General features: G+C 39.7%; 1 protein-coding gene across 2 annotated transcripts in view; it reads left to right on the forward strand.

Annotated features, from left to right (window-relative positions):
* The window catches only part of LOC124260880 (AT-rich interactive domain-containing protein 4A-like), a 44347-nt gene extending 19411 nt beyond the window's left edge, over positions 1 to 24936 (forward strand). The window contains exons 15-25 of one of the 2 annotated variants that reach the window (XM_046695203.1): positions 3716 to 4072; positions 4567 to 4979; positions 5422 to 5539; positions 5810 to 5877; positions 6879 to 6987; positions 7350 to 7578; positions 8287 to 8346; positions 11581 to 13386; positions 14294 to 14428; positions 14801 to 14947; positions 15475 to 24936. In XM_046695203.1, coding sequence (XP_046551159.1) covers positions 3716 to 4072; positions 4567 to 4979; positions 5422 to 5539; positions 5810 to 5877; positions 6879 to 6987; positions 7350 to 7578; positions 8287 to 8346; positions 11581 to 13386; positions 14294 to 14428; positions 14801 to 14947; positions 15475 to 15512 — 3480 coding nt within the window. In that variant the 3' untranslated portion in view covers positions 15513 to 24936. The remainder of the gene's footprint in view (positions 1 to 3715; positions 4073 to 4566; positions 4980 to 5421; positions 5540 to 5809; positions 5878 to 6878; positions 6988 to 7349; positions 7579 to 8286; positions 8347 to 11580; positions 13387 to 14293; positions 14429 to 14800; positions 14948 to 15474) is intronic. The other variant, XM_046695204.1, reaches the window with a different exon arrangement.
* Positions 24937 to 26334: the final 1398 nt, after the last annotated feature.

Here is a 26334-nt window from a genome sequence, read left to right on the forward strand (position 1 = left end):
TGTTACGCAGTTCCCATGGGGGTATACAGGACGTATCTATGGACAGCTGTTGAATCCAGGAAGTGGCTTGACCCACCACCAATCCGTAAGATTCTATAAGCAAAAGATCATGAGTCAGGATAAGGAAAAATATGTAAGTTTTTAAGTAAAATTGATATTTTATACTTATCCTGACTCATGAGGAGAAGCCCTCCCAACCTCCCCGCTGGAAACACTTCGGATTTCACAGTAGATTCAGGTGCATGGGCAGAAAAATCAGGAAAGAGTGACAAGTAAGGCTGGTCACATGAGGTAACTCATGGGTGAGTGTATTTTTACGTCCGCTTCGGGAAGTACAAGGGATTCAAGTGTTCCACTACCATTCGCAAGGGAAAGGGAGCTAAGCAAAAGATCATGAGTCAGGATAAGTATAAAATATGAATCAAATTTACTTTAAAAATTACATATTATTGGTAACTGCCAGTTGTCTGTGGTCTGTGTTTGCCAGGATTACTGAACCATACCATTTTGACACAGATTTTAAGGGTCAAGTTTGGGGGCTTATCTATGGGGTCGGTTTATAGACGGTAATAATCGGTATATATCTTTCAAGTTCTGGTTTCTGTGCATATTATATCTTACCCGTGAAGATCCGGGTTAGAATTGGTCTTCAGTAACCCATGCTTGTCGTAAGAGGGAACTAACGGGATTGGGTGGTCAGGTTCGCTGACTTGGTTGACACACGTCATCGCATCCCAATTGCATAGATCCATGCTCATGCTGTTGATCTCTGGATTGATTGGTCCAGACTCGATTATTTACAGACCACCGCCATATAGCTGAAATATTGCTGAGTGAGGCATAAAACTAAACTCACTCACTCACTCATGCACTCACTCACTCACTCACATCTTGAACTATTACATTTGGTGCTACCTGTATTATAACTACAGGTGTTTTAGTACAATATGTCCATTACTTTTCATGGAATGCGATCTGCAGGCATCTCTGTAAGTTTTAACCACTATTCCAGGGGTACAATATGCAATATCTCAGACCTCACACCTCACACACAAATGTTGTTTTCTGATTGGCTGAGCGCTCTTCTGTTATTATACCCCCGATACGAAGTAACGGGGGTATATAGCGTTCATTCTGTCCGTCCGTCCATCCTACCGTCCCGAAAGTTTGTCCGGAGCATATCTCTTAAAGTTTACATGCTAGGTTCACCAAACTTCACACACATTTTAATCATTACCCATTGATGTGCCTTTTGCTATCTTAAAGTTTTTTCAGAATTTGTTTTGTTGTTGTTTCCATGGAAACATGATTTGGTGCAAAATGTGTTTGATGTTACCTGGCCACAGCATATCATCGAAAATTATACATGCTAGGTTCACCAAACTTAATATACAAGTTAATCATGACCCACAGATATGCCATGTGCTAAAAAATAACAATCTTCATCTACGTCCACTTCATTGTGTGCAACATGAGACAGTCAAGTTCAATTGTATGTCAGGTTTCCACGGAAAACAAAAAAAATTAATGTTTCCATAAATTATTACTGTAATCAGTACATGGCAAAACTATTATCAAACATGTATATAAAGTTTAGTAGAGTAAAGGAGAAAGTCTTGTGAGCTGCTGATCCTTGTCACATTATATATATCAATATCAGTCATTTCCATGTCCAAAAGTGGGAAGCGGGGGGAATGTGAGCTGTGTTTACTTCTACACTTGTTTTCAATGTACCCCGCTTGGAATGCCGAACTCATTTGGTACTTCGTAGTAGTAATTCTTTATCTCGAATAACATTGAATCATGTATGATGTACGGAAACTACCGATGTTTTGCGAATGCAAATTGATGGAAGGGAGATAACTCTAAATTTGTTTTTCTTGTCTTGTCGTCTGGTACTCCATACTATAATCCGATACCTGTGCTTCAAACAGTTCAAAATTACCATTGAGGTGTTCGGTCTCTCGGGGCCCATGGGTTGATGTACCATCAATGTGTCTTTATGTTGTCCTAGCCCATCGGGCTCAGGGAACATAAACAAACATCGAGGGTACATCAGCCCATGTCCCCCTTGAGACCAGTGAACAACTTATATTAATGTACAGAGGGTGACATCCACACTCACCATATATACAGTCAGGCCGCGGTAATCCGGTCCTCGTTAATCCGAATCCACCGACTTCCGAACGCTACTCACTGGGCACCAAATCATCTCCCTATATATTGTATATAATTGACACCTCGTTAATCCGATGATTCAGTTTCCGCTTCCCGAACGCTGGTCAGTCGGAACGGATTGGACTAATTACGTTGTAAACAGCTGCGTTAATCCGAACGATTGAAGTTGACCGCGCTGCTGACTGGTCCACCCAAAGTGACACGTTGTTTGTTTAGCGACTTAGCGACTCGGACACATGCTTCGGCAGCGGGTCCACAATAACATTGTCAAAGAGCAAAGTAACGATGTTTCGAGGAATTCATTAAATAAATTGAAAAACTAATGAATAAAATCAACAAAATAAATACATGAAGCATTTTTGTCACAGGTCATAACCTAGCATGATACGTCCAATAAGTTCCATAATTTACGTATAGGTAGCGATTTCTTGCTTAATATGTTCAAAATAGCATTATTTTACCCAAAACTTTCGTCTAAATCTAAAAGTTTTCGCTTACGAGGACGGATACCGTAAATTACATTGCCGTAATATGATTGGCTGCCTTAGGTCACGTGTCTGATTTTGACCAATCACGACCCTTATAGCAGACTGTAGTAAAAAAGCGTCATTGGAAACCAATTTGTATCCAATAAAATCGCTTCTTACAACTGTGAAAATACTCTCGGCAAGGGTTCAGTGATGTTGTTGATGTTCAGAGCTTTCGAACGAAACCCGACATCAAACGATTCGGCCCCCATGTTATTCATAATGATGCTTCAAAACGCAGGTATTTTCTGTTGTTATGACATGTTACCGAGCGGAAAGCCACAGATATCGGGAAATAGGCGACCATACATATTATTTAAGAAATATTTTTATAATAATTTTCTGATGACGTAAAAACGAAAATATAAAAGAAAAAGGCACGGGCATGTTATGACATGTCACAAATGAAAAAAAAATCGCCATAGTTTTTGCTTCTTTCGTGGTTTATCTGGACGTTATAAATGTAAGCTAGCATTTTCATTCAAAAATAATTTTATTTAAGTTGTAGTTGTATCAAGGGGAAGTAACTCGGTGGATATACTGTGGTTTCAGCAGTACGAACGTTTCACTATCCGAACGGTTTTTTTAAAAAACCAAAGTGTTCGTATTAACGAGGTCTGACTGTATTTGCATTTGGAGTCTGGTGTCCAACATTAAAAAATCTTTTACATGCTAAAGGATAATGTTTCAATTTCTTTAAATAATAATAATAATAGTCCATTTATCATATAGCAATATTGGTTGTATTTGAATATCAAAGATGTCAAAGAAAACAGAAATGTCTATTATATCTATCTTAGTAAGACTGTGAATATTTCCATAAGCGCCCTTTTACCTCACTGAAACAGATGGCTACTTTAGCTGTATATAAAACATCATCTCCATGTATCTATAGGAGTTAACTATAGTAAGCCCTTTGATATTGTAGAACCCAACCTCTTTATGAGATAATCAACAATACTGGTGCCTCAATTTTGAAAATTTAATGCCTACTTCTTTTAATCACGCAGCAAGCAAAATCAAAAAAGGAAGAACGAGAAGAAGCAAAAAGTAAAAAAGAAGAGAAAGAGGACGCTAAGAGCAAGAAGGAAGAGAAGGATGATCACAAGGGAAAGAAGGATGACAAGAAAGCTTCTGAAGACGATCGTAAGTCGTCTAGGAGAGATAAGCAGGAAGATAAGGCAGATAGTAGAAAGGAAGAAATGAAGTCTGATAGAGAAACAAGAGGTCAGAAGGATAGACAGAAGGAAGAAGTGAAGGTGGAAAAGGAGAAACCAAAACGGAAAGAGAAAGAAAAAGAAGAGGATAAGGACAAGGAAGAAGAAACTAAAGGAGAGGAGGAAGAAAAAATAGTGAAGAAGCAAAGGGTGAGGATTCTGATTTACACAATTGATTTTTGATGTGTTAGGTTGTATTACTATTATTTTGAAACGATTGCCTTAGATTCGATTTGAAGACAGGAAGGATGTTGCATATTCAACTTGCCCTGACATTGTGTTTAGACCTTGATCTAGTCTCTTCTACAAAAACAGACATTGTACAGAAGGTTTTAATCATTGTCAAATTACCATCTCGGAACTGAACTTTTTGATTTGAAGAAGAGCAGAGAGCATTTAATCATTTATTGACATTAGTCCGTCATTTCACCAGTATTTATTGAAAAGATAGTAAACCTTTCGGCACAAGCTATGAATGTATGGAAATGTTATTGTAATGACTGGCAGAACTGTGGACTAGTTTCAAACCCAGTTGTTAGAAACGGACTGCAATCCATGTACACTGTTTAAAATGGTGAAAAATGGCACTTACCCTCTGATCATTGATTCTTTTATCCTTTATAATGGCAAGCATTGTATCCCAGGTCACGAGGAGGAAGTCAGGGAGAGGGGATGAGGCCAAGAAAGAATCTGAAGAGAAGACTGACGATGTAGCTGACGAGAAGAAGGTTGAAGAGAAAAAGGTCGATGAGAAGAAAGTTGAGGAGATGAAAGTTGAGGAAAAGAAGGTTGATGAGAAAAGAATTGGGGAAAAAAAAGCCGAAGATAAGAAGGTTGAAGAGAAGAAAAATGAGGACAAAAAAGAAGAGAAGAAGGTGAAGAAGGAGGATGGAAACACCAAGGTTAAGAAGGAAGACAAGAAGGAAAGTAAGAAGGAGGACAGAAAGGAATCAAAGAAGGAGGAGAAGAAGGAAGACAAGAAAAAAGAATCCAAAGAAAGCCCCAAACCAAAGGAAGAGATCAAATCGAAGTCACAGGAAGAAGAGGATTCTGATGTGTAAGTGCATAAAGAATGTTGAAATGGCTAGGTCAATTTCTGTTTGGTTTATAATGATATTCTTTGTTGATATTCTTTCATGTCCATAGCTGCAAAATGTCTTAAATCTGTTGTGTTAGTTACAAATATACAACTAAAATATATATTCATCTCAATGTTATGTCACAGAGAAACTGAATCACAAATTCACGGAAACACAGTTAAAGAGAGTGCCATTAATAGTATGATCAGTCTCCCCCATAAGCAAGAAAGTAAATGAATCTGGCATAGAAGGCTAAACTGATATGATCAAGTGGCTGAACATTTTCAGGAATATTGATAAGCAAGGAAACAAATCTCTTAGGTGTGGCAAATGGGTTAATGATCATGGCAATATTTTAACAATGTGAATAACAGTATAATGACCAACAGCATAGTTACCTTATTAAATACTGATTTACAGTGATGTTGAGGAGGGACAAGAAGAAATTACACTGCGGCCACGGGAAGAGTTCCCCACTGGTACCAAACTGAAGGTCCGGTACGGTCGGGGGCGGAACCAGAAGGTTTATGAAGCTAAGGTGAGCAGGACCAGGAAGTGAGAGCTTCAGCAAACCTTTTGATTTGTAATTTTACCATGCATTGTTCTTTTTCATAAACAGCACTACTGTATTCTTTACCACTGATAATGGTCAGATGTTCAAATTGATAATGACTTCAGGTCTGTAAGGCTGTATAAGTGTTCCATCAAACTCAGGGCTGATATGTCGTGATGTAAGCAAAACAATATTCGAAGTAACAGGAAGTAAACAAACACAAAACTATTTTTTGAATGTTTGTTTAATTTGCAGGTGGTTGAAGCAAATAAAGATGGATCTCATAAGACCTACCTGGTCCATTATGCAGGATGGAACAACAGGTAAAGAAGATATTAACAACCTTGTCTTTGGATATGTAAATGATTGTATCAACCTTGACTATTTGTCTCTTGTTAAGTACTATAGTTAACACTACTAAACCTCTTTGTTCAGGTCTACAGGTGTTTGCACTACTATGTAGCCTTTATCATTGACATGAAAATTACATGTGATTGGTTTGGTACGTACGTCCCAGTTCTTGCTAACGCGATATCTCATTAACTAGTGTACCCAATGTCTTCAAATTTGGTGACAGCCTACATTGTGGGATTACCCAGACACCAGTCGATTTGGGTGACCTTGACCTTATTTTCAAGGTCACCACGACACTTTGACCACTTTTCAAACTCTTGTTAACGCGATATCCTCATGAACTGTTGTACCCAATGTCTTCAAATTTAAAGACAGCCTACATTGGGGGATTACCCGGACACATTGGGGATTACCCAGACACTACGATTTGTCTTCAAATTTGGTGACAGCCTACATTGGGGGATTATGCAGACACCAGTTGATTTGGGGGACCTTGACCTTATCTTCAAGGTCACCCCGACAATTTTACCACTTTTTCAAACTTATTTAAATGCGATATCTCATAAAACGTTGCACCCAATGTTTTCAATTATGTCGACAGCCTACATTGGGTGATTATGCAGACACAATTTCAGGCATCTTGTATGTGACCAAAAAATAAAAAGTAGTAAATATAGATGTTCCATTCTTTAGCGGTGGGGGACAACATTGCCATATCAGTGGCAAACACTTGTTGTTCCTTTAAAGAGAAAGCTTTATCTCCCACTTCTACCAAAAGATATTGAAAGAGGCCACATGTTTTTACACTGGGGGATAAAACCCAAGATGGTGTAGTGTAGCCGCTGTGGCATAGTATATCAGCAAGCCAGAACAATATAACTGCCATTTGCTGGGACTAATACAAAAAGTCACATGTATCACATTTCTGTAGTGGCAAAATAATCTTGATTGCCATTTCACTGCCTTCCAGGTATGATGAATGGGTGAAGGCAGACAGAATTATCTCGGTTGTCAACAGGCCAGATACAGGAAAACACTCGCAGAAGAAAATTGTGTCACCAAAAGCGCCATCTCCAAAGGTACTGAATCCTAATATAAAAATGAAAGAAGGTTCTGGTTGTGTTACACACAAATTTTGTTTTTTACTCGTTTAGATTACCTATGTTTTAGAATGAATACCTGATATTTGACAATATTGCCAATAAGGAGGCAAAAAAACTTTTCTTATTCAGATGATAAACAATCAGTTATCTTATGTAGAGAATCTTGAAGTTCTTGAAGTGCTTCTGTTTGTTTGGTTAACCAAGACTCAAGGTCGGAGGAACAACTTTGTGTATTTCCTAAAAAGAAAGTACAATATCATTCATCATTTGTTATTGTTTGTGGATCAATCATTTAGTAAATAACAGTCACCAAAATGAGCATGCTTGCATTGTCACAGCAGCTGCAACAGCAGCAACAAAATCAACAGCAACAGGTCAGCAATCTGCTGAAGAAGCGAGGCCGGCCTCCATCTAGCGGCACCCCCAGTCCTGGAGGCAGCACTAGTGCAGAGTTCCGTACCCCTACCCCCAAGAGCAAGTCCCCAGCCCCTGGCAGTGGCCAAAGTTCCAAGACCCGACCCACCCGCTCCAACAGTATGGAGGGACAGGTGATGGAGGGACTGCCTCGTAAGTTGACAAGTGTATGATTACTGTGTGTGTTTTTGACATGTAGTTGGCAACTTTGTTTTTTTGCTGTTGTGAAATTTAGCATCTGAATTTGTTCACATGTATCTTGATATGCCTGTTAACTTGAATAGTGTTTGCTTCACAACTCTGTCTTCAGTAGTCTGTATCAAGAGCAACCTGTAACTAACCATGTTTTGTCCAGGCTCAATGAATTTGTTTGACACTGTAAAGATCTGGGTTAGAAATGGTCTTCAGCAACACATAGAGGCGGCTAGCGTCATTAGGTCCTTAGACTCGCGGAGTTGGTTGACACGTTATCGTATCCAATTGCATAGATTGATGCTCATGCTGTTGACCACTGAATTTTCTGGTTCAGACCCCATTTTTCACAGACTGCTGCCACATAGCTGGAATATTGCTGAGTGCGGCATAAAACAACATACAGACAACATGAATTGGTTTGATAGTCTCTCATTGTACACTGATGGCATGGGGCTCTATTTATAATGACTGGTTTGAACATGATTACTCACAGGCTGCAGTCATTTATTGTGTGGTATGTCCTTGTAGCAAAACTGCATTGTTTGTCACTCCTTTGGCATGTATTCATGGTATGAGTTGAAACAGTGGTTTTGCTTCATAACTTTTAAAAAAATTACCACATGGACTCTTGAAGGTGACTTGTAAAGTAAGTCATTGATGTTTCAGCAAAGAGACTTACACGAAGAAGTTCTGGCATCACAGAAACCTCAGATACAGTTTCACATGGTAAGCAGATCTCTAATAATCTTTCTGTAAGATAATACCATTGACCGAGATGCCAACCACTCCGATTTTGGCGAAGTCGCTCCTATTTTCAAATACAGAATCCGCTCTTTTTAGAAAAAAATCTGAATTATATTTTTAAGGTATACAGTTTCATAAGTCAGTGGTGATTTATTGTAGTCGACACCGATAAAAGCATTCGGAAGCTTAATGTGTGTTGTTTTGGGTCTCAATTGTGTATTTTGCGTGTTATGGATGACGAAGTTTTTCTGAATGCAAGTGAAACAAAATAAGGAAAACAAAACCAACTCTGCTTTGGTTAGATTCAGGGTTGACATCTTTGCATTAAACCCAGTAGGGATTCATGGTTAGAATAGGTTCCCACCAACCTGTGTTGATCATTGGTAGATGGATCGGGTGGTCAGGCTCATCTCGCCCAGATGATGTTCCTCACAGAACAAATCACTGTATGTTTGGTCCACACTTGCTTACAGACAGATTACAGCGAACTCTCAATACAGATGTACTGATACTGGAAACCGTGGTTTGTACAGTGTGTGGCCATATTATTATGTACAAACATGGCGGACCGATTGTTGACTACAAATTTACACGGGAGTTCAAAGTGTCATAACTCGTTAAATATAAACAGTCTTACCTCAAAATTTTGTGATGTGTCCCTTGTTCCTTATTATTTTCAACATCCGCCTTGGAATCGATGAATAAAGATGTCCCGCACTTCGTGTTTCTTCGGCGTCCCTGAAGTCTATTCTTCAGGTAGAGCCAACATTTCTCAATAATATTTGCGTCACAACATTCCGACATTCATTTTGTAGCTTGTAATCCTGAACGACACGGGCCCGATGTACAGGGGCGTTGTCATCTTGGAAGATGTACCAGTTTCCTGGAAAATGTCTGGCTATATCAAAGCATATCATCGAGGATTTCTGTGTATTTCCCAGCATTTATGTTGCTATTAACAACACAAATGGTACCAACACCATGCCAGGTGATACAACCCCACACCATCAAACTGAGGCGTGGCTGTCGTCCCGAACAAAGACATTGCGGGAGGTATTCCTCACTGGGCTGTCTCCAAACAAAAACATGATTGTTTTCCCCAATGATAATTTTACACTCGTCAGAGAAGATTACTCGATTCCAGTAATTGTTCACTGTACGATATCGTTGCCCCCTTACCCGACCAAACGATTTCTGACATTATAGTCACGAATTCGGATTTTCTTTCTAACAACACATCTATGAAATTAATTTTCATATAATCGTCTCCTTACAGCCCTCACCGATACACGTGTAGCCCTATCGTTGTTCAAATTCTCAGTTATTTCACCCAAAGGTGAAATTTTATTGTCTCTGACCAACCTCAAAAGTTGTCTTTTGACCCGAGTCAGTTTTCTCATACGTCCTGTTCTGGCAGGATTCTCGTCTGATCCACATCGATTAACCCATTCAACACCATAGGCCGGAAAACCGCCACAACGTCACGAGTCCCCAGACACCGTAGGCCGGTAAACCAGCCAGGCAGTAGTCGCATCAAAATGATATTAATTTTAGGAACCTACCTAACGTATGATTCATTTATTAAATCTATCACTTTTCACAATGTCTGAAAACACTTATTACATTTCAAATGACCATATATTATCGACAGAATTAGAATTATAAACTATTTTTCGCAATGTTACTGAAAAAATAAATTCTCGGACGCATGCTTCGGCAACGGGTCCACATCAAAGTTGTCAAAGAGCAAAGTAATGATGTTTCGAGATAATAATTAAACAAACTGAATAAACTAAAGAATGAAACCAATAACAGTACTCACAAAAGTTGTCAAACGTACATTACAACTTACTATTTCCATCTTTTTTGTGCGATCGTGTAATGTAATTCAAGTGACATCTCGGCTTTCGTCGCCTTGAACTTAGCGCTTGTACATGATGTTTAATGCTAAAATATATGCATGAAGTATTTTTGTCACAGGTCATAACCTAGCACGATACGTCCACTAAGTTCCATAATATACGTATAGGTGGTGATTTTTTGCGTAACACGTTCAGAACAGCATGATTTTACCCAAAACTTTCGTCTGAATCTAAAAGTTTTCGTGTACGAGGACGGTATCCATTGCTGTAATATGATTGGCTGCCTTAGGTCACGTGCTTGATATTGACCAATCACGATCCTCATAGCAGACTGTGGCAGAAAAGGGTCATTAGAAACCAATCTTTATCCAATAAAATCGCTTCTTACAACTGCGAAAATACTCTCGGCAAGGGTACAGTGATAATGTTGATGGTCAGAGCTTTTGAACGATACCAGCCATCAAATGAATTGCCTCACGTTATTCATACGAAGCTTCCAAAACGGAGGTATTTCCCGCTGTTGTACCACGCTACCAAGCGGAAAGCCACTGATATCGAGAAATAGACGACCATACATATTATTGAGAAATCGTAAAAATGAAAACATAAAAGAAAAAGGTATTGGGATATTATGACATGTTACAAATGGAAAAAATCGCCTCATTTTTGGCCCCCATCACAGTTTATTTGGACATTATAAATGTGTAAGCTTGCAATTTTCATTAAATATTAACTTATTTATGTTGTAGTTGTATTATTTGAATAATATGATAAAAAATAAATTTCATATTTATAAACAGTAGGATTAGACCTTTCAAATGGTATATGATATGTAGTAGCAATAGAGTTTTACAAGCTGATATTTTCCTTTATAAACAGGCTTCATCTATGACCTCAGAGTCTCTGGGAACTCGGTATCATGGCAGTAAATGCCTCTGGTTGACTGGTGTTGAAAGAGTTCAACCGCTTTACCACCGAATATATGCTGCTTCGAGGAATCTTGCAATGTTAGAACATTTTTCGCCACTTTGAAATTTGTTTGCAATTAATTTCTTAAGTGGCTACGACAAATCAGCTGATTTCCCCATTGTTGCCGGAAATAGCCAGAATATGTAGCAGACGAAAAATAGATTAAAATTAGAGTCACTTGACAGACACGTGCCTTCATGGTCGATCATGTGACAAAATATTACGACGATACGCTGGTGTCGTTTTTGAGTAGCAGCATTTTAAAAACGCTATACACGATATCAATGCCGTTACAATTGTGTGTAATAATATGGCCACGGGCTGTATATTATAGATGTGAAGCCATGTACTGTAGTGTAATGATTTTATGTCCTGAATGTTTCAGCGAGTGATGAAAGCAGTGACTCAGACAGTGATGAACTAGAACAAAAGATTGTTGTGGTGGTTGAGGAGCATAAATTGGAAAAAGACAATGATGAATTTGATGTGAAGGAGTCTGAGCATGACACCAGCATTGAGGAGGAACCTCCTGAGGAAGAGCATGACACAAGTCTGGAGGAAAAGGACACTGATGTTAGTCGGGATGGAGAACTTGATCTGGTTACAGCAGAGGAAGAATCGTTGTTACAGTGCACAGAGGAAATGTTGAAGTCAGAGGAAGAAGACATGGAACATGGAGAGGAACAGATCAGTCCATCCTTGGAACCAGAGCCTGCAAAGGTTGTGGCTGAGGAGGTAGAGCAAGTTTCTGAGGTCATTGAGGTTAAAGAAAATCCGGTTGTGATTGAGGAACCCAAGAAAATAACACCAACTGAGAAGAAAGAGGAAATTGAGGAGAAAGCTATGGAGAAGGATTCTGCTCCAGAACTTGTGGCTGAGAAACCATTCAAGGAATTGGTGACAAAATGTGTAGATGGGAAAACAGACACAGCTGCTGATGAGGCACGGTACGAAGCTTCAGAAGCTTTGCTGCAAATGCCAGTTCTTCATGAAGCTTTCAAAAAGTTGCCTGAAGAACCAAAAGAGATTGTGTCAGAGGTAAAGAAACAGGAACCTTTGCCAATGCCTGAGATTAAGAAGATTGAACCTGAAGTGCCAAAGAAGGAGAAGGAAGTAGAGAAGAAGGAACGGGGAAGGAAACAAAAGAAAGATGTGAAAGAAGGAAAGAAACAGAAAGTTGTTGAACAGGTTGTGATGGAAACCAAACCTGCAGAACCTCATGTAATGACACCTCAGGAAGCCAGGATGAAGGCTGCAATGGATTTGTATGACTTCCAGGGATTTGAAGAACCAGAAGAGTTGGTGTTGAGGCGGGATAAGAAGTCAGATCTCCTGGGTAGGAGGTTCCTGACCATTGACAAGGAGGTCAAGCCTGATGTCCAAGAAGGTGAAGAAACAGAGAAGAAGAAGGTTAAGAAGAAAGTCAAGAAGAAAGTCATCTCGGAAGAAGATGGAAAGAAGGAGATTGATTCGAAGGAGGTTGTTAGTGAAAGTAGGAAGGAGAGTGAAAAGAAAGAGACAGAAGTGAAAAAGGAATCTGTAAAGGAAAGTGCTAAAGTGAAGGGTCTGAAAGGGGAAAGGTGTGCTAAAAAAGATTCTAAAAAGCTTAAAGATGTGAAAGTTAGTGACACTGAACCAACTGAGAGTGGTGGTAAAGAGAAAAAAGAAAAACGTCCTCGATCAAGGTCACCAAGTCCAGTTGACACTTGCTCAAAAGTTCTAAAAATTGAACCTGTGTGTTCCTTGCCAAAACCAAGTACAAGTGCTGAAACTGTCTCCAATGTCAACGATATACCTAAAGAAGCTGAGCCTGTTGCTGAGTTAAATGTGAACACTATGCTGGACAATACTCCACCCACCACTCCAGAGCATGAGCTGAATGAGGCTGAACCTGCAGCCCCGATCAGGACAAATGAAGCTCGGGCTGAAATGAAAGACAGTGTGCCTGTAGAACGGACAGCTAAACTCCGTAGTGAGTCCCCATCAGTTGGGGAGTGCAGTGCAAGCTCCTTAGAGGTTAATGAAAACAACAGTGCTCTGCCAACTTCTGAAAGTAGTAACGATGTGGAAGTAGCATCTGTGGCCATTGGCAAGAGGAAAAGGGAGTCTGTAGACACTACACCATCCAAGAAGAAGAAGCGTGTTAGTAAAGGTGGAAAGGCAGTAGAGAAGAAGATAAAGACAGTTCAAAGTAAGTGTCATTGTTTATAAAGTAATTCTGATTTGAACTTAATTGGTAGATCAATTATACTTAAAATTGTTAGAAATGAATTCTACTGCTTCTTTCATGTCTAAAGTGTAATTGGATGTGATTTATGTGAATGTATTGATCAGGGCAGCTTAGTAATGACATAGGGGTGGTGGGGTAGCTTATGGTTCAACGTTCGCTCATGATGCGGAGAACTCGGGTTCTATGACCCACATGGGTACAATGTATGAAACCCATTTCTGGTGTCCCCCGCTGTGATAATGCTGTAATATTGCTAACAGCGGCGTAAAACTAAACTCACTCAGTAATCACATAGGAATGGTACTGTGCATATCACAATGATTTGGGCCATCATGGGGTAACCCTTTACACAGGTTCTGTCAATGTTCTCACAATCTTATTTGACATAAAGTTAGTTCTTTGATTAGGTGTTTAAGCTGGTAAAAATATTACTGAATCTGAACAGGATTGGAAGCCAATATTACCATACTCACAGTGCTCGTTGTTAGCATATTGCTTGCATCTGAGCAGGTTTTGTTGTCGTTACACATGTGATACGGTGTTTTTATTGGCCACAGACAATATGAGATGCCTTGATTAAATATAAGCCATAAACACATTTATATGTTAAATCTATTAAAGGTAGAGGTTGTAAAGTATGAAAATATAGAAATGAACTGAAATGACTTGTTGACTGTCTGCTCTGCTTGGTCTCTCCACCAAGGAGTTACCTCCCATTGATGGAATCTGCTGGAATACATCGTGTAGATCTCCAGAACACTCATGTTTCACTGTTTTCAATGGTCTGTCTTTCCTGGATGTGAAAGCTGCAGTGTTCAAAGCCCATATGTGTAGGGATTTTTCCTGTATTACCTCCGGTGTGTTGCAGGCAGTGATAGTGATGAAACCAACACAGTGAAACAGCCAAGTCCAGTCCACATTCCTGGACCAAGCTCCCCTATGAAGATGCCAGAATCTGCTCAAACCAGGTCCCCCCGACCTCCCAAATACAACTTCAACATTGGTGAGCTGTACTACATTGTTTACAAAGGTTAACATAACTAATGTGTACAAATGGGATTGGGAGGAAGCATTCAAGCACTTTTCGTTCTAGGTAAATGGTACACTTAAAGTCAATGTGTAGCCTTCGATATGATACTGGATACTGACCTTTAGACCATGCCAGTCATGTTGCCATGTCCCTTCGTGTTGTTTATTTTACTCAGTAATATTTCAGTACCTTCTGTTTTATTCAGCATCTCTGTAGTTCTCTTGCCAAACATAGTATTGTTTCACAAACTAGTTTGCACAAAGTGTGTGTGTGTGTGTTTGGCTCTCTTTGGCTCCTATGAGCAATTGAGTAGCTTTTGTTATTTCTGTTTACTTGATATTTCAGAGGAGGGCAAGTACTTGGAGGGAGAAAAGAGGATAGAGTTCCTCATAGACAAGATGCAAGAAATTCGCAAAATCTATATGAATCTCAAACAGGAGGTAGCATGTATTGATAGACGGAGGAAACGTGCAAAGCGGAAAGAAAGAGAAAGTAAGTCCATCTGTCTGTCATTCCCTGTTTCTGTGGGCTGAAAGTCTTCAGCTTTGCCTTGTTACTTAAATTGTGTTGTAGTGGTGATTGAAGAGGACTGATAGATGTTAATGAACAGTAGTTATAAGTGAAGATGTTACTTTGGAGATTCTCTACAAAACTGGTAGTCATTTGATTGAGTAACCCTTAATTATAGTGTCACTGAAGGAATCCCCAAGGGATTATGAATAACTGGATAGATATTTTGAAAGAAATCAACCCAGAAAATGTTTCTTGTAGAGCAGATAGAACATAGTATTAAGCAACACTTACCTTTGCCTCCTTTCTATCATCTACTTGCAGTAGTAGACATGGTCTAGCAACAATTTCCCTGTAGTTAGTTGGGGAAGTTGTTGAGAAACTGTTGATATTTTGGGAACTTTTCAAGTGATTATATGTAGACATAACATGTGCAGTGTTTTCCAAAACAGAAAAAACCCGACCATTATGCTTCATCATCTTAGATGATAAGTGTGTTTGTGTTTCAGATTCCCAGTCATCCCAAATGGACTGCGACAGTTCATGAAACAAGTCAGTGTGCCACCAAGGTCAAACACATGGTCAGGTGTCACCACGAACTTTCATCCACAACCTAGATTTTTAACATTCATTCATATTATGTCATTGTCGTCATCATATCATCTCTTCCAGTAAATCATTCAAAAACATCATTATCATTATCATCACTGCATCAGAAACCCCAGTCACTGCTCATGCTGAGCTCCGTGTGAAGAACTGATACTCATTCATGATTCCAGTAGTCTCATTCAGTTGTTGTTTGTTTATCATCAGTAACCGTGGTAACATTTGTGCAATTTTCTGTCAGTTGAACTTTGAAATTGAGTGAGGTGCAAGTCCAAAACTTGATAATGAAATGGATATTATCAGTAAATGTGGAAGGATTGAGTTGCAGATGGAGTTGATTTATGGATTTCAACTCGTTTGTTCTTTCAAAGCTACAATTTGGTACAGATTGTAGTAACTTTGCCATGTTTGTTTGTCTGCTAGAGCCATGTAACATGTTATAGTTGGTTTTACAATGGTGGAACATCTTGTCATACTGTCATAGGTTTGAACAAATATGGAAAAGCCTGTATGCATCGAAGAAAGTATGCAAAATATCAGTGACACCAGCTGTAACTTCATACTTGAAATTGCTAACACAGTAGCCAGTGCTATCCACAATGATATTTTAGGAAATATAATTTGTTATTTATTAACACCAGTGGTGAACTTGCTGTAAATTTAGGAGCCAGTATAATGTAAATGAGACTCTACTACCCTTGGGATATCTTAACATTAGACTGATTCAGGGTAGCTGACTAGTGGTATCCAGGAGCCTCATGGTGTACAATCCCTCTGTTGGTTTTGTTTTAATGGATTTTGTGGGGAAAAAACCCTGCAATGTGGTTGTTTCATGTGAAGAATTGAACTGTTGAATCTGATTGCAACCTAAGTAGAATCTTGTGCATAGCTAACCAGGAGTATCGTAACAATGGTAACACATCTTTATATTTCTGTAACTACAAAATGGTGATGAAAAGGTGTATAATCTGTAGTAAAATCATCTCAAAGTGCTTTCAAAGTTTACCCAAACAGAAGAAAACTGTTTTCTTGAACAGCAATACTATGGATCCATTGCCATGACTTCTTCTTCCACACTGAGAACCAATTCTATTTTGTATAGTTTTACATGCTGGTTATTGTACATGTTGTGTGATGTGCATGTAGACTGTTGGAGGGGGGACATGGTCCATGTGGCTGGCACCTTCGTGTGCTGGCTCCTCAGATTGTGTATGAAATACACAGGAAATGTTCTTTGATGATGTGTACATGATGTATCTTGCCCTGATTAAAGTGCTCTTGAAAGGCCATACATGTTATATAATGTTACAGTTATATGTACCACAGTGTTTCATTTCATTCAGTGTTACACCTTCTGAAATGGTGTTTACTGTAATCAACATGTTTAGTTCCTCAGTTTTCACTATATTCAGAGATGGACTTGACTTGATGACTATGTTATCTGGTATGTGCCAGTATGTCTCAATTTGGGCTCTTGTGGGAACATGATAAAGGCAGTCAAACTGTGCATGTTAAAGGCAAGGCCATCTTATGGAAACATAAGACAGAGAAATAGGGCTGTCGTCTGCCAGTCTTGTACACCCACTACCTATAACGAATTGTTACTAAATAGCTGAAACAATGCTAATGCCACATCATATTTGTACCCATTCCTACATATCGTATAACCATTTGTGGCCTGATTACCTGTCTGCATGCAGGAAGGGAGCACAGTGCCAAGTGCTGTGTCACCATTTGTGGCCTGATTACCTGTCTGCATGCAGGAAGGGAGCACAGTGCCAAGTTCTGTATCACTATTTGTGGCCTGATTACCTGTCTGCATGCAGGAAGGGAGCACAGTGCCAAGTTCTGTATCACCATTTGTGGCCTGATTATCTGTCTGCATGCAGGAAGGGAGCACAGTGCCAAGTGCTGTATCACCATTTGTGGCCTGATTACCTGTCTGCATGCAGGAAGGGGGCACAGTGCCAAGTGCTGTATCACTATTTGTGGCCTGATTACCTGTCTGCATGCAGGAAGGGAGCACAGTGCCAAGTGCTGTATCACTATTTGTGGCCTGATTACCTGTCTGCATGCAGGAAGGGAGCACAGTGCCAAGTGCTGTATCACCATTTGTGGCCTGATTACCTGTCTGCATGCAGGAAGGGAGCACAGTGCCAAGTGCTGTATCACTATTTGTGGCCTGATTATCTGTCTGCATGCAGGAAGGGGGCACAGTGCCAAGTGCTGTATCACCATTTGTGGCCTGATTATCTGTCTGCATGCAGGAAGGGAGCACAGTGCCAAGTGCTGTATCACCATTTGTGGCCTGATTATCTGTCTGCATGCAGGAAGGGAGCACAGTGCCAAGTGCTGTATCACCATTTGTGGCCTGATTATCTGTCTGCATGCAGGAAGGGAGCACAGTGCCAAGTGCTGTATCACCATTTGTGGCCTGATTATCTGTCTGCATGCAGGAAGGGAGCACAGTGCCAAGTTCTGTGTCACTATTTGTGGCCTGATTACCTGTCTGCATGCAGGAAGGGAGCACAGTGCCAAGTGCTGTATCACCATTTGTGGCCTGATTACCTGTCTGCATGCAGGAAGGGGGCACAGTGCCTAGTGCTGTATCACCATTTGTGGCCTGATTACCTGTCTGCATGCAGGAAGGGAGCACAGTGCCAAGTGCTGTATCACCATTTGTGGCCTGATTACCTGTCTGCATGCAGGAAGGGAGCACAGTGCCAAGTGCTGTATCACCATTTGTGGCCTGATTACCTGTCTGCATGCAGGAAGGGAGCACAGTGCCAAGTTCTGTCACTATTTGTGGCCTGATTACCTGTCTGCATGCAGGAAGGGAGCACAGTGCCAAGTGCTGTATCACCATTTGTGGCCTGATTACCTGTCTGCATGCAGGAAGGGAGCACAGTGCCAAGTTCTGTGTCACTATTTGTGGCCTGATTACCTGTCTGCATGCAGGAAGGGAGCACAGTGCCAAGTGCTGTATCACCATTTGTGGCCTGATTACCTGTCTGCATGCAGGAAGGGAGCACAGTGCCAAGTGCTGTATCACCATTTGCATCCTTGAGTCACACAAAGTTCTTCAGGAACAACAAAATATCATATACAGTTTTTTGGGGGGATATTCTTAAGAGTAAATAATGATTTAACAGAGTTTTCAAATAGTGGCTGTTTTCTCATCTATTTTAGTTGTCATTTCAAAGCCTACGATCAAGGTCATATTGTCCTGTTTGAAACAGAGACATTATTGTAATTTACCTAATCATTAATGGATCAAAAGCAAATATACATGTGAAGTGTACGCACTTATGGACTTGTATGTGAACAGAAAAACACCTGGAACTAAATATGTTGAATACATTCTTGAGGTTGTCATGGTTTCAAATGCGTTGAAGTAATGTTTTATATGTACACATGAGTACAAATCTTCATGTTTAATCACATAACACCATGACTACCAAACTGATATACCGATTCTTCAAGGTCGAGCTCATTAAGAATGAAATAGACAATGTCGGCTATGTATATTTCTGCTACATTTTTGAATCCATGGTTATGAAATAGCAGTCTGTGATGTGTGTGTATAGAATTGGCTATATTGTGTTTAGTTCTGCATACCATTCAGCACAAAGAACGTCAAGATTGTATCAAAACCATATTTTATTTCTTTGCATTTATTGGTTCAGTATTTCATTCATGCCATGTACTCAACTTAGTCCACAACTGATGTAGGTCACTGGATTTAGTATTGTTCAAAACGTATGCAGTCTCTCATCACACCCTCCGAACAGATTTGATCTTGGTTTAACGATCAGTGTTTTGTTTGTTTTGTGACTGTTGGTTGATCGATTAAAGTGCTATGATTTACCCAGAGTTCAATCTTTCTAGTCTTGCAGTGGTTACAGACATTCTTGTTAGAACCAAGGCCAATTTGTATCACAACTTGAACAGCTGAAAAATCTTCCATCGTTTGTACATCGTGTTTGCAATATTGAATATTCAGCTATTTTTGCATGTTGCCAACTTATCTTTTGATAGAGGCAGGCCTTTGAATTAAGCCTGTTCACAAATGAAATCTCATAAAAATATGTACACGATATATTGTCAAACATTCCAATCTGTGATTTAGTAAGATTGCACATTTTGAAAAATATGGTGTTTTTATTTGTCGTAATTATATATTTTCAAAGCAGTAGCCTTCTAGAAGTAGCCACCAAGTGACTGAAACACAAAACTGTTCAAATAACGCGAAAGAGTATCATGTCAATCATGACTAGTCATCAGTGGGTCTAACCTATTAAGTCACCATGTACTGTTTCTCAAAACAGTTACCAGTAAGAAGGTAACCTTGACAAATAACCACTGGAAGCCTTAAGATGAAATATATGAGTATTATCAGGATTATTGGTGAGTGTAAAGTAATAATTGACTGTTTTTACATCACAACAAAGATAATGTGTCATGGTGTATGTGAGTGTACCACCCATCTTTGTGGATGAGGAGGACTAAAGTATGTAGATTAAGTTACCACTTCCATGTGCCTATTCACTTCACCTGGTGGCTTACAAATGAGCTTGTGTCAAATATTTGTGGGGCTTATGGTTATGCTCCATTACATTTTTTGTGTTTGAAATTTGAATAAATTTGAAGATTACAGTGTCACATGTTCATTTGAACAGTGGTCGAGATTTCTAGTACCTGTGTAAGCTATGTTCAGTTTGTTCATGCTGGTATTTGTAGGGCTGTTACAAAGCGTTGTCTTTGTGTCTTCCTGATGAGATGTAAAGGGGTATTTTTAGTGGAGGTAAGCTCTGGTAGTGAAACGTGTAAATCTGTTGAAAGCAGATATGTGGTGTGCAGCTGCTGAAGTTGGTTTGGGCTTCATAATGCTGAAGAGCATTTTGTGTTTTAATGCAAATTATCGTGGAAAAGGGCTAGGCCAACTACTTCCACAGTGTCATCTTAATGCGTAGTCTGTGTTATTTGTTGATGATTGTCTTAATCATAGGGATGCTTTGTGCAACTGTTTTGTAAATAGTCTGTCCTGATGTATTTATTTTTGAATATATTTGTGACATGATTGTTGAAGAAACCTGAAGTATAACGTTGGCTTTTGGTAGCCTAGTGGGGGGAGTAGTTGCTTATTATGTCAAAGGTCACTTTGTGACCCCATGTTGAGTCAGGAATTTTGCTAAAAGAAGGGTAAGATACACTTTCTAAATTCAATACATATTTAGATTAAACAGTTCTTGATTACCACATTACAAGTCATTAAACATTACAGAATATGCAGGAAACTAATTGTAATGTTCCAACACTTCATCAGTAGCTGTACACCCGTTGTTCCCTTTGTTACAGTCAATGGTTACCTCTTTGCTGGAGGGGCGGTGGGGTAGCCTAGTTGTTAAAGCGTTGGCTCGTCACGCCGAAGACCCAGGTTCGAATCCCCACATGGGTACAATGTGTGAAGCCCATTTCTGGTGTCCCCTGCCGTGATGTTGCTGGAATATTGCTAAAAGCGGCGTAAAACCAAAACTCAGTCAGTCAGTCTTTGCTGGACCTACTCATAGCAGGCTGGCAGTCAAAGGTCTGTCGCTTTCATACATAGTGCCTGTGATTTCAGACACCCTTCCCTACCCTCACCCCCGACCCCCCTCCCAATGTGAAGCTTGTTTGATTGCTAGGACTCTTAATATGTGATTTCAAACACCCTTCCCCACTCACCCCCAACCCCCCTCCCAATGTGAAGCTTGTTTGATTGCTAGGACTCTTAATATGTGATTTCAGACAACCTTCCCTACCCTCACCCCGACCCACCTCCCAATGTGAAGCTTGTTTGATTGCTAGGACTCTTAATATGTGATTTCAAACACCCTTCCCTACCCTCACCCCCAACCCCCCTCCCAATGTGAAGCTTGTTTGATTGCTAGGACTCTTAATATGTGATTTCAGACACCCTTCCTCCCCAACCCCTTCCAATGTGAAGCTTGTTTGATTGCTAGGACTCTTAATATGTGATTTCAAACACCCTTCCCTACCCTCACCCCAACCCCCTCCCAATGTGAAGCTTGTTTGATTGCTAGGACTCTTAATATGTGATTTCAAACACCCTTCCCTCCCCACCCCCCTCCCAATGTGAAGCTTGTTTGATTGCTAGGACTCTTAATATGTGATTTCAGACACCCTTCCCTCCCCAACCCCCTCCCAATGTGAAGCTTGTTTGATTGCTAGGACTCTTAATATGTGATTTCAAACACCCTTCCCTCCCCAACCCCCTCCCAATGTGAAGCTTGTTTGATTGCTAGGACTCTTAATACGTGATTTCAGACACCCTTCCCTACCCTCACCCCTTCGACCCCCTCCCAATGTGAAGCTTGTTTGATTGCTAGGACTCTTAATATGTGATTTCAGACACCCTTCCCTCCCTCAACCCCCTCCCAATGTGAAGCTTGTTTGATTGCTAGGACTCTTAATATGTGATTTCAGCCACCCTTCCTTACCCTCACCCCCAACCCCTTCCCAATGTGAAGCTTGTTTGATTGCTAGGACTCTTAATATGTGATTTCAGACACCCTTCCCTACCCTCACCCCAACCCCCTCCCAATGTGAAGCTTGTTTGATTGCTAGGACTCTTAATATGTGATTTCAGACACCCTTCCCTACCCTCACCCCCCTCCCAATGTGAAGCTTGTTTGATTGCTAGAACTCTGCAATATGTGATTTCAGAGACTTGTGAACAACTATCTGGAATGAACAAAGTTTAACTATTTTAAATGGATGTATTTCTTGTATAGATATATTTCAGTGTTCAACAGGAAATTGTGATGTTGAACTACTTCCATGGCAGTATTTTGAGAAAATGTCAATCATTACTCATATGATATGTAAGGAGATATTTTCAGTGTTTTATATACCCACAATTGCTTACAAAGCAACAATAATTACTCCCTTATGCACAGATTCTAGGTAAGGCATTGTTCTACAAACTGATTGAAATGTACTGATCATTATGCACTTTTAGTACCATCTAGATTGCCATTGTTTTAGCCCATGTTTTATTTGTATAAAACTAAAATAACCCTGTTTAGCAGATTTTTGTCTGTGAATGCCACCCTTGTTAGAATATGTTTTAGTGAGAATTTTGGATGTTTTAAAATGAATTTATAACAGTATTGATTCTGCCAAATGAGCCATACTTAGAATGTGTATGTGACCCTTGTCTGAACATTGTGAATACCAAGAGCTTTATTAGATACATATCTTGTGTATATAGCCGGTGTCAATAGAGACACGGTTTTACACACACCTATCGGGAACATTTTCCACTTACAGTATCCTTGTTAATTCATCCTACAAACCATTCACATTGAATAAAGTATTCCTGGAACTACAACCATAATGCTGCATTGGGTAGCTTTGAATCTTGTGGCCTTGGGTGCTACTCTCTGTTCCTAGTTATGTACTTTAGCCCTGCCAGGATACACTAAGTATTCTCCGATTCCCCTGAATTAGGTTCATTGGATTGGCAGTGTTTGCAGGTTTGCCAAAGTGCTAACTCTCTATAACTATCATCACATTTGCTGTTTTCCTGTAAAGATACTAAAGTACTGAAAATGTATTGGAAAAAAACTGACAGAACTTTTGTTTCTTGAGTTAGAGCAATTCATAAATACAAATTTAGTAAAAGAGAATGCACTTGGAGGCATCTGGGAACAACAACCGCACTACATCATGATAGATGTCAAGTGAACTTTCTGAGTCTGGACTTGCTGTGTGTCAGATTTGTGCTCTTGGATGTGGTAGGAGTAGTATGTATCATGTTAAATCAGAAGGATGTTTTCATATTTAAATGTTCTTGAGTGATATCAGTCATGGATTCTGTCTTTTTCCAGAAATCTAAATTTAGTTACAACCAGCTAACAACTGATTTAAGAATTGTTTTAATTTTTTTTGGGATTAAACTTAATGTGATAATAACCTCTTCAGTGTCCTATTGAAAAATTAGATCTGATATTTTGTTTAAATATATCTGCCCTAACCTACATGATTAAAATATTTGGAGTAATCTGTAGACAAATGGTAACCTTACATGAATTTAGCAGCCGGCCTGCTAATTTACGGAAAATGTCATGTTGATGAAATAGGTTTGGGCATGTTAGTATAGAGTGACTAGGCTTTGTATTGAGGATGCTGAACTTCCTTGATACAGTATCATTAAGTGAGAACAGTGGGAGGGTTATTTAGTACTTGTGGAGAGAGAGAGAGAGAGGACAGTGACCACATCTTGACATTCTACCCTCCATCCATTTTATAGTATTCAGTTGTCACCCACAGTAGTTCATGAAGTCAGACTGGTGCAATATGGGATAGTGCCTGAGCAGGGGGTGCCGTTCAAGGACAATTCCCTTGTAGATGTAGACATCCAAATATAAGGTTTTCCGAGTGAGAAGGATTGGTACTTGGGAGCAGATAATATTTGTTTGCTCGGTGGAAAGGAGTTTACATTTTGAGAACATTAACAAGAAACTGTTATTGTTAATGTGTTGAAAATGTCAAGATGTATTGGAATGAAGAAACATGTATGGAAGTCACAAGGGAAAATCAAATATTTTTATCGTTTGATTGTGGTTTGTTTCGGTGACTGCTATTGATACCAACCAATCCTTCACATGCTGCAAGGGTATTGTGGTACACCATATAACTAGGATTGGCCAGAAAGAAAGCCATTGTGCAACAGATGTACAAATACATTTGAGGATACATTTTCTCACAAGCAAAATCCAAAGCCAGACAAACCAGCTTAGACTGCAAGCACTGATATTTTGTGCGGAAATTTTGGAAGGTGGAGCTTCCCTACCAGCTTGATACTGCACCAGACTAAATCAGTACTTGATCAAGGCAGGTCCTGAGTCCAGTGTGAATCCTATGGTGTCCATCACGGTAAAATCAAACTAGAATTACACACCTGTAATTGATAATGATGAATGGTTTTACACCAAAAAGAAAGAATTATGAAAGTGACAAGCAGTGTTAAGCAATGAGGAGGGAAATCAACCTGACTATTCTTATACCATTGTTCCAAGAATGGCATGGTGAGTTGAGTTCATTGGAGTTCAAGAATTGAACATTTCTTGTATTCCAGTGGGTTTCAGTGGTGTGCTTATTGTTATGTAATATCATGCAGACATTCTCTGTGTTGAGCCTTCTCATATGTCCTTACGGACTTGTTTCATATGGATTGTCATTCTCCCAATTGTTTGTACAGAATATCCAAATTGATGATCTGCAATGCTACCTGGTATGTGTTGAACCATACAATGCACGATTACATAATTTATTCTTAGTCAATAAATCAAAATACCTCAGAACCATGTTCGTTGTTACTTGACATGATGGAGTAGATTTTCTTTTTACAAGAATTATGTTGTCAGTGTATGGATTCACCAATTTCTCTCCAAACCAATAAATATACACAAAGAACTTAATTAAGTACCCCCTGTATTTTTTAAATGAAAAATAAAAATAAATCTGCTTTCGTCGGACCAGTACACCTTTCCCCATGACCTCAAGTTCCAGCATGAAACAAAGCTAGTCGAGCTGTGTACTCTGGGGATAACAACGGACGTCTAATGGTCTTCTGGTTCTGGTTTACCCAACAATGAACTACCGGAAGTATAAACACAACCACTTCTTTCCTCTTTGCCCACTTGCCACTTGGCATTATATTCCAACGACAAAGAGTGTGCATATAAACAGGGTTTCAGACGCTTATACTCCAATTACCAGTTCCCTGATAATATTACAACTTCGGTCCATCAACGATTCCCTGTGTTTCCGGTTCCCGCCTTATTGTGTTTATCAAACTGTCCTTCATGCATATTCCAATGTGTGTAGTTTTTCGGTTTAAATAGTTTTCATAATAATAACATAAGTTAACTATTTTGAGTATAACTTGAGTTCAAGACAGCAGGGAGTTCGATACATCCAGTACTTCCAGGTCAGTGATAAATATAGTATCCGAGACTGGGACCCGAGTTCGATACAGCGACGTTCTGACTGTAGGTCTTATACCCGTGAAGATCCGGGTTAGAATGAACCTTCAGTAACCCATGCTTGTCGTACGAGGCGACTAACGGGATCGGGTGGTCAGGCTCGCTGGCTTGCTTGACACATGTCATCGGTTCCCAGTTGTGCAGGTCGATGCTCATGCTGTTGATCACTGGGTTGTCTGGTCCAGACTCGATTATTTACAGACCGCCACCATATAGCTGGAATATTGCTGAGTGCGGCGTAAAACTAAACTCACTCACTCACTCACTGTAGGTCTCATACTCTGTCACATCGTCTAAGGCACCGCAATTCGCTGTGCGGAGTTGCGTCCAGTGGGCGCACCGGAAACCCGATCGTGTCTAAACGAATCCCGGAAGCAAAACCAACGGTTGCATGTCATTAATGTACGTTTACAACATTCACGATACCACTAAACCATTGTAATAGACCAGACGCAGGTTTTAGGGCAACATTGGTCCAAATGCGACCGGCGCCTGAAATATGCCTCACGTAATGGACCCCCCAATATTATATACATGTGTTGTCTTTACACTGATTATAATCATCATTTATCACTACTTATGAATGTTAATTAGCTCAGTATGTAGCATGTGATATTCAATTTTCCCCAATCAGCAATAAAAAAAAAAAGCAGCTGAAAAATAGTTCACAATTTATTGACCTTTTAACATTTTAGTTATTTGTAACCTAAA

The sequence above is a fragment of the Haliotis rubra genome, unplaced genomic scaffold (genome assembly GCF_003918875.1).
Source record: "Haliotis rubra isolate DU_JTF1 unplaced genomic scaffold, ASM391887v1 Scf78, whole genome shotgun sequence".
Lineage (NCBI taxonomy): Eukaryota > Metazoa > Mollusca > Gastropoda > Lepetellida > Haliotidae > Haliotis > Haliotis rubra.